This window comes from Piliocolobus tephrosceles, chromosome 1 (genome assembly GCF_002776525.5).
Source record: "Piliocolobus tephrosceles isolate RC106 chromosome 1, ASM277652v3, whole genome shotgun sequence".
Taxonomy (NCBI): Eukaryota; Metazoa; Chordata; class Mammalia; order Primates; family Cercopithecidae; genus Piliocolobus; species Piliocolobus tephrosceles.
Window position 1 is genome coordinate 123,681,200 of NC_045434.1, and position 8,286 is coordinate 123,689,485.

General features: G+C 38.4%; 1 protein-coding gene across 3 annotated transcripts in view; it reads left to right on the forward strand.

Moving 5' to 3' along the window:
* The first annotated feature begins 335 nt into the window (after positions 1-335).
* The window catches only part of DPYD (dihydropyrimidine dehydrogenase), an 875,732-nt gene continuing 867,781 nt past the window's right edge, over positions 336-8,286 (forward strand). For all 3 annotated transcript variants that reach the window (XM_023231016.1, XM_023231017.2, XM_023231018.2), the window contains exon 1: positions 336-505. In XM_023231016.1, coding sequence (XP_023086784.1) covers positions 467-505 — 39 coding nt within the window. In that variant the 5' untranslated portion in view covers positions 336-466. The remainder of the gene's footprint in view (positions 506-8,286) is intronic.

Genomic DNA, 8,286 nt, shown 5'->3' on the forward strand with positions numbered 1-8,286 from the left:
GGGTTTGTGCCGAAGAAAAGAAAAAGTGCAAGCTGTTGCTTGGAGCGGGGACTGCTTTTACCTTTAATTCCAGGGATCCCTCGTATCTGGCCCCGCCTGCCTAGCTCAGTTTTTAGCAGTTTAGAGAGTAAAGTCCAGTCCCCAGAGCGGGTGCTCTACTCCCTCCCTCCCTTCCGCTTGCAGAAGAAAAACAAGCTTCCAGGCTCGGGCGCGGAGCGGGCTGAACTGGGAAGGCCGGGCTGCGGCTGCTGTGGCAGGCGCGGGAGCCGCAGGACGGAGCGCGCAGCCCCGCCCCGGGGGCGTTGCCGCCCTGCGCCCGCTCCGCGCCCGCTCCGCCCCCGCGCCGCCGGCCCTAGTCTGCCTGTTTTCCACTCGCGCTCCGGCTGTTGTCACTTGGCTCTCTGGCTGGAGCTTGAGGACGCAAGGAGGGTCTGTCACTGGCAGACTCGAGACTGTAGGCACTGCCATGGCCCCTGTGCTCAGTAAGGACTCGGCGGACATCGAGGTACGGACTTTGCTTGGTTCGTCTGTGGTGGCGGGATGGTGGGGGGTGCCCTGCTGGTCGGTGCCGGGGAGGTCCCCGCGGCCACCGCGCCCTGGAGAGTGAGAGACGCGGGAAAGTTTCCCCCGTGGGAGATCTGCGGGGGAGGCGGAAGAGCGCGGAGCCAGAGACCCGCGTGGGCAGGCGGTGAGCGAAGGGGAGGACTTTCCGCAACTGGAGGGGGTGCCCTTTGCGTCGGGACCTGTTTACTTCGGAAGAGATTTCAGGAATCATGTCTTGTCCAGCCCTGAATGTCAGTGACTGAAGAAGCACCGGAGTTCCCGAGAGGGGGACTCTAGGGGGTAGGAGCTCCCATTTACACACGTTCTACCCCTTCACCTCCTGTATGTTGTTTCTGGACACCTCTCCACTGCCCCCATCTCCAATAGCTGAATCCTGCTATTTGCAAAGGTGAAGTATAGAAATAAACATCTGTGTGTCAGCTGTAGCAGTCGCCTCTAGCCATAGTATTATTTATGAAATAATTTAACATGGAGAGAGTGGAACAAAGTATTCAGAACATGAAAAATGCAGTGCCCTCAGAAAAACAAATTGTATTTTTCTCTCCTCTCAACGGTTTTTGATTCACTCTTGCACTCCGTTTCTGTTAAAAAGAAAAATCATCTTTTTTTTTTTTTTCTGTAAATAAGGTCCTACCTGAAACGACATGGCATTGCCTTTCCCTCTAGTACCTTAATAGATGCGATGAAAAGGATTTAATTATAAGCAGTGATTTTACACATACTAAACCAAGGTCAGCACTTTTGAGCTAAGACAAACTGCTTTTTAGTTTTCTGTTTTGTTTGGGGCTTTTCTTTATTTGAGTCTTCTACTCTGGTAGAAAATTAGGTGTGTGTGTGTGTTTTCTTTAGAAATAAAATTTTCGTTTCGTCAGTCCTTTTGGCGGCTTAAGTAAAAGTTTTGCAAACCACCTGTTTGCAAAATAGCTGCTTTGGCCACATTTTGCCTCTGTAATTGATTGAAGAAACTTTATATTCTGGGAGGAGGTAGTCCTGTTTTCTCCAGGTTCCATAACCGTTTGAAAAATCATTTTAGTAACAAGAGCCAAAGTGTATTATGTAGACATCTATAGTTAGTTTACTTTTGGTTTCTGTTATGGAGAGTCGACTTTTTGATATTGAGCAATATGATATATTTAGCAGATATTTGTTCATCTGTGTGCAGGATAAGAGATACTTGTCTTTTTCTGTATTTCATTTAGGGTAGTTTATTCCTTTTTGGTCCTTGTGACTTTGCCTTAACTTTTTTTTTTTTTTTTTTTTTTACACTAAGTCGAAAAACAAACTTCTGACAGTATTACAGCAGTATTGATTTCAGATATCAGAGTTGTCTTAGGATGGGTGGCTTTTGGCTGTTTAATTTCAGAATGGTGTGTTATCTGCTTAACTGATTTCTTTCTCTGCAGTTGTCTTTGAAATCAGTTCTTACATTTTACTGAGGAGAAAGATGCCAGTGAAACATTGAATGCCCAGCTTGATTTAATGTATTGTTTCAACTAAGAACATTTAAGAATCACATCCTTTCCACTCCCTCCACTGAATTCAACCTTAGTCCACACGGCCAGTTTGCCTAATACTACTTTTAGTCTAGATCCCTGGTGTTCAAACACCTTCAGCTCTTATGTAGTTCATATGTGCAACACTTGAATCAGTAACATCTTTCATCACTCACAGCACCTTACTTTTCCCTCAAAGTAATACCCGTGATTGATGAGCTGAAACACCATGGGAGAGCATGAAATTAATCATTAAAATATAATGCAGTGAGGAAAAATACATTAAGCCTAGGGGAGCACATTCAAGCATAAATGCCTCAGTTGATCCTCTTGACTCAACCAAAGTTCATTTTTGTGTTGAATAATTAGAATGAATTATAAAGGCTCAGTTTTCCATCAAATTTGAATGCTTTTCTTGAACAAATTCATTACAACCATTGTCTAGAGATTGATCTGATTGTGATCATTGTTTTAGCTTCAAATACATGGATAAGCAAGTAATATTTTAAAAATGTTGGTATGAAGCGGTTAATGAATGTGATAAGAACACATTGATAAATGTGGAAAGTACTTGACAATTGTTAAAAGAACAGAAGGTGATAACAACCTACTCCAATAGTAACTGACTTTTCCCTGTGAGCTAACTCCAGAACCTCATATTTCAGTGAAACAGCCAAGAAATATCTTTGTTTCTGGGGGAAAAGTTATTGAGGTATATATAAAGGTGCTTTGTGTGCCTACTTCATAATTTCTAGTCTGAATCCAATATCCCGTCAGAATTTGAGGGTTAGGAACATGGAAAACAATCAGATCACCAAACTCCATAGCTGGAATATCCATGGACTGGGAGATAGGCAAGGACAGGATGTGTTACTTGGTGATAGGACCTAGCTCATCTACTCAGAATTGTTGTTGTTGTTGTTGTTGTAATCATAGAAATTGCATGAAAAATCAAGTTTTTTCAGATATATTAAGGTGGCTTGGAGCCTGGCTTCTGAAACCAACTGCCTCTGATTGAGGTCTAACTTTAAGCTGTGTGTTTGGGCAAGTTACCTACCCTCTCTGAATTGCACATGGAAAATCTGCTAAGGAAAATAATAATAGTAGGGATAATCAACAAATGTCATAAGTTGACAGCATCTTGTTGGAAAAAAAGGGCGACATGTTAAAAAATAAAGGTAACAGAAAAATATATCTTATTCTCAGGAAAATCACTTCCAATGAAATGATTAGCATTTTAAAGTCCATTAATAGTATTTATATGCTTTTAGAAGTTATTTTGCTTTGTGAGCATGCTGTTTGGATACAGTCTGAATTTTGTCAATGATGACTTTAATACAGACTCTCCTGGGATCGTTTCAAAGAAGATTATAATTGGACATTGGTCACTTTCCCAGGCCTCAGCAGTAACTTCACAGTACTTCATTCAGGTTGAATTGACAACCAGTGTATTGTGAATATCTGCACATTTGAAAGGAAATGAGAATTATTTTGAAAGAGTTCTCTTTTGTTCAAGACCTTGTTCCCCTCTACTGGCAAGGATAATGAGAATAGACTTTGAAAGCATATATCTAAACAAAAATGTATGCAGCTGCAGCAAACTTTTAACTATTTGAATACTAGTAATTTTGATAAATATTTATAGCCAAACCAAGTTGCTATCTGTTACTCTACTGCTCCTGCAGTCACAATCACAAGGCTCATCCCTTGAATTATCAGTTAGTGAATGTTAGAGGGTTATAAACTCAATTCACATTTACCCTGAATGAAAAGGGGATTTTAGTCCATTGTCCACAAAATCAAATGCATTTTGAGTCAAACAGAAATGGTTTCTGAATTGCTGATACTGTGACTTCTATTCATTGAAAACGTAATTGGGAATTTTCTGTATGATTAACTAGGAAAATGAGATTAAAAATAGCGGATTTGGAAAATAGAAGCATAATGGGAAAGACTTGGAGAAAGTGGACTTTACAAATTTTGCAACAAGAAGAGTCATGGGTTGTGAATTGGCAGAGATGGCAAAAAAATTTTCAGAACACCCTTTATCATAATTGCCTTTGCTGCTGGGGAGGAAGAAGGAGAATGGATCCAAAAAAGATAATAAAGATTCAACTTTACAGAAAGCCATGAGTTGTTTATTTATTTAAATGGCTATGTTTTTACTGAATGTCTAAGTAACAGTCATTTCTTTTCTCCTTCCTTTTATTGATTGGGCACTGCAGATCTTATGGAAATGTATTCTGAAATAATTAAGACTTTTAAAGCTTTAACTTTTTAAACCTATTTTGTGAGTTAGAGTTGTTGAAAACATGCTTGTACTTCCTACTTTAAGCTGTTTTGTGGGCCATGGTTTTACTTTAAAGTGTTTCTCCTTTCTAAGGAGTTTAGCTGGACAGTAGAAATGTTTCTGATTATCTGATTTGAGGAGTCACTGATTCTAATGGTAGCTTCCTGTAGTTTTAAGGTACTGCATATTTCTATAGTTGAGCGTGTTGATATGTATTTCAGTGCAGTTCTTTAAAATAGAGATGGAGGGTCTCAGTATATTGCCCAGGCTGGCCTTGTACTCTTGGGCTCAAGCGAACCTTTCAGCTTGGCCCACCAAAGTTCTGGGCAGTTTAAAGAAAAATTCTATCCCTTGAACATGAATTCAGATGAACAGTTTTGGTAGTTCAATTAAAATCTGTGAGATTAATGACTAATGATGGATCTTGATGGAGGGTGATTTTTAGATTGGATCTGCTTAGTCTTAATGATAGCAAATGATGTTGACTGATTGCTTAATTGTAAAGTGCTGGAATTCAGTAGCCTCCTTTGTTACATTCTAGAAGAAAAATTCACTTTAAAAAAGATGAATATTAACAGTAAGGAATTGATAAGGACACTAAGAAGATCTAGAGTCAAAATACTGATTCAGTTATGGAAGATCTTTAAGCAATCATACTTTTCTTTAACTATTTGAATACAGCATCTTACTGAACTCTGTATAAACTAGCAACAACACAAGGGCTGAAAGCTGGAACTCCTTACTAAATAGAGATGTCTGATTACTGTGGGAGAATTTTAATAATTAGCATAAATGTAAGTGATGCTTTGGAACACTAAAACTAAAAGACAGTGAGACTGAAAAAAGGTTGTCATAGAAGGTCATGACAAAGAAAATATGATGAGAGATTTGATATAATCCAGGCTTCAATACAGCTAAAGAGGAGATCAAAAAGTAGGATTGGCCAATTTATTTTTCTGCCTCTCAGCTGTATGGATGCATGACGAATATGTTGCAGAGCCCTTCGGTCCTTAAAACTGTAAAGAAAATTTTATTTTGTTTATATTCTACCTTAATTAAAAATATTTAATAAAGCATTGTAAGATTATACCTTTATCTGTAATTGAGACTTTGATTTTAAAATGTGACATGTTTACCTTCTGGACTTCATTTGCTCATAATCCTCCATAGCAAGACAGAAGGTGTTTTTGGCCTCAAATATCAATCGTGTGGGTGTTCACTGATATCCTGGAGCCAATTATACTACTGAGATAACTCTTAATAGGATTATGTCTTTCCTGTGGTTTATAATTATTACTGCTTCCATTGCTTTTAATTAAAATGTTACACTAGTAGATATGAAACATCTGCATTTAAACTCAACATATGCATTTAAACTCAACATATGCAGATATGAAACATCTGCATTTAAACTCAACATAGCCAGTTCACCATGAATACATATATATTTATATGTATTGATGTCAGGAATTGAGTACTTTTGTATGAAGTTATTCATTTTGTATTTCCCCAAATCAAGCTTTATTTCATTGTTAGTACAAAAAGAAAACATTATATTTAAACAGACCTGGGTTAAAATCCTGTCACTATTTTATTTTATTTGTATGACTGTGAGGTCAACTTCTTTCTTGGACTGTCATTTCTTCTTCTGTGAATTGAATTTAATCCTATGTATTTCATGTAATAGCTATAACGATTAATTGGAGCCACATACGCAAAATGCTTCAGACAGCATTTGTCATGTAAATATATGCTTTTTAAATTGGTTACACTTATTTTAAATGTTATTACTGCGTCTATCATGTATACTATATAAACATCAATTGGCAAGATTTTGTTTTTACTCCAGTAATCAACTAGTGGTATTGAAGTCTGTTAGAATCTATGAGAAAGGGAAGAGTTAATGAAGTTAAAATAATTATGAAAGAGGTGCATTGTAGATTCATAAATGTTGCAGATATCTACTATGAAAAAGTTACTGAATTAACATTTGTCGATATTATGAGGGAGATTGGAGAGTTTCTGAAATTCAGATCAATTTAAAGAGACCCATTTCATTTCATTTCTGTTTAAAAATATGTTTTTAGTACCGGTTGTACTGCCAGCCCGCTGGTGTAATTTTCAGGTGATACAAAGGAGCTATATGGCCTAGGTTTTGTTTATACAAGACTATTCACATCTATTACATAGGTTAATAAGATTCAAATCCAGGCTGGCCCCTATCCTTACTTTTTTTTACTGTAACATAAATATGGAGTGTTTTTCAGAGTGTTTTTGGGACTAGGTCAGGGCTAGTGCATAGGTGAAATTTTTTTTTTTTTTTTGGCATTCTCATAGAAATGTAGAAGGCAGTTGACATTAATTTTTTCTGAAAAGAAATTCCTACATAATTAAAACAAACCCCTATATTTCCGTGTGCTAACTAGAGTAAACTTATCTTCTCTCTAAGCAAACATACTGGCTTCAAAGACAAGTTTTTTCTAAACTTTTAAGCATCCCTAAACACAATGCATTTGCTTATAAATAACTCTTTTAGCTCCTAGGAAAGGAAAGAGTTGGTTGGAGATAACCTATTTTGCACCAGGAAAAGGTAAAGTGTGATCTTACCGAGAGATGGCTCATATATTAAACTTTTTATACTAGTTATAATAATTTCATTTCTTTGAGAATTTTACCTTGGCTACGTAACAGCATTTTTGCTAGACTTTACCTCCATCATAATAATTAAAGAGATAATCTGTATCCTTACCTCCCAGGTGCTTGGAAATTGATATTATAAGCACTTATGAATGTCCCCTTGAGGCACTCTTGACTGGGCCACTTTGAAGAAAAATCTCTTCATCAATAATTAATCCCTGAGGGCCACTTCTCAGGGGACCCACACAAAATTACATGTCAACTCCTGGCCTGATTTATATAGGAGGTGATCATGGATGAAGCCCTGACTGCACTTCCTCCTCCCCCCATGTTTTATCCCTGACCTCTCTCTGCTGGTTCTCCTCCGCCTCCACCCCTCAAAACCCCCAGCACTTTTACTGCTCTGCAAAAATTTTATCCTCCAGCTTACAACTCAGTGTACCTACCCAAGATTGACTCACCAGGTAGATCTTAATCTTTATGAAATTCTTTAAGACTGACATGAAAAATTGTAGTATGATAAAATTTATAAAAATGTTACCATGTGTAATGAAAAGGTCATGTGAAAATTGCCAGCAAAATAGTAGAATGTATATTTACTATTTGTCAATTAAAATAAGTACATTTCCCAAGATACAGGATAAGCCTGGGGATAATTTTTCTTCATGACATAGATGCTTTGCCCTCTGACCTTGTGGGAATCATTCAGCCACTGTGAAGAGTTTGCTGATTTCTTCAGTGAGTTTGCTATTGATGAGTCTTTTAAGGATGGTTTGAAATAAAACATGACAATGGTGAAATTGTTTGGAAATGTGACCTGGTGTGTGATCATAATAAAGAAATGCAGAGATCTTAGCTCCTCAATTTACAAACTTGGTAGGTCTGAGTGTACTATTTATACTAGCTATATGAATTTGATATACTTATTCACCTGATTTTAAACTTTTTAAATGTCTGCTTGCTGCCTTTTCTTTTTTAATCTAATGAACAAGCTAAATCTAAATTTCGGCCAGGCGCGGTGGCTCAAGCCTGTAATCCCAGCACTTTGGGAGGCCGAGACGGGCGGATCACGAGGTCAGGAGATCGAGACCATCCTGGCTAACACGGTGAAACCCCGTCTCTACTAAAAATACAAAAAAAAAAAAAACTAGCCAGGCGAGGTGGCGGGCGCCTGTAGTCCCAGCTACTCGGGAGGCTGAGGCAGGAGAATGGCGTAAACCCGGGAGGTGGAGCTTGCAGTGAGCTGAGATCTGGCCACTGCACTCCAGCCTGGGCGACAGAGCGAGACTCCGTCCCCCCCCC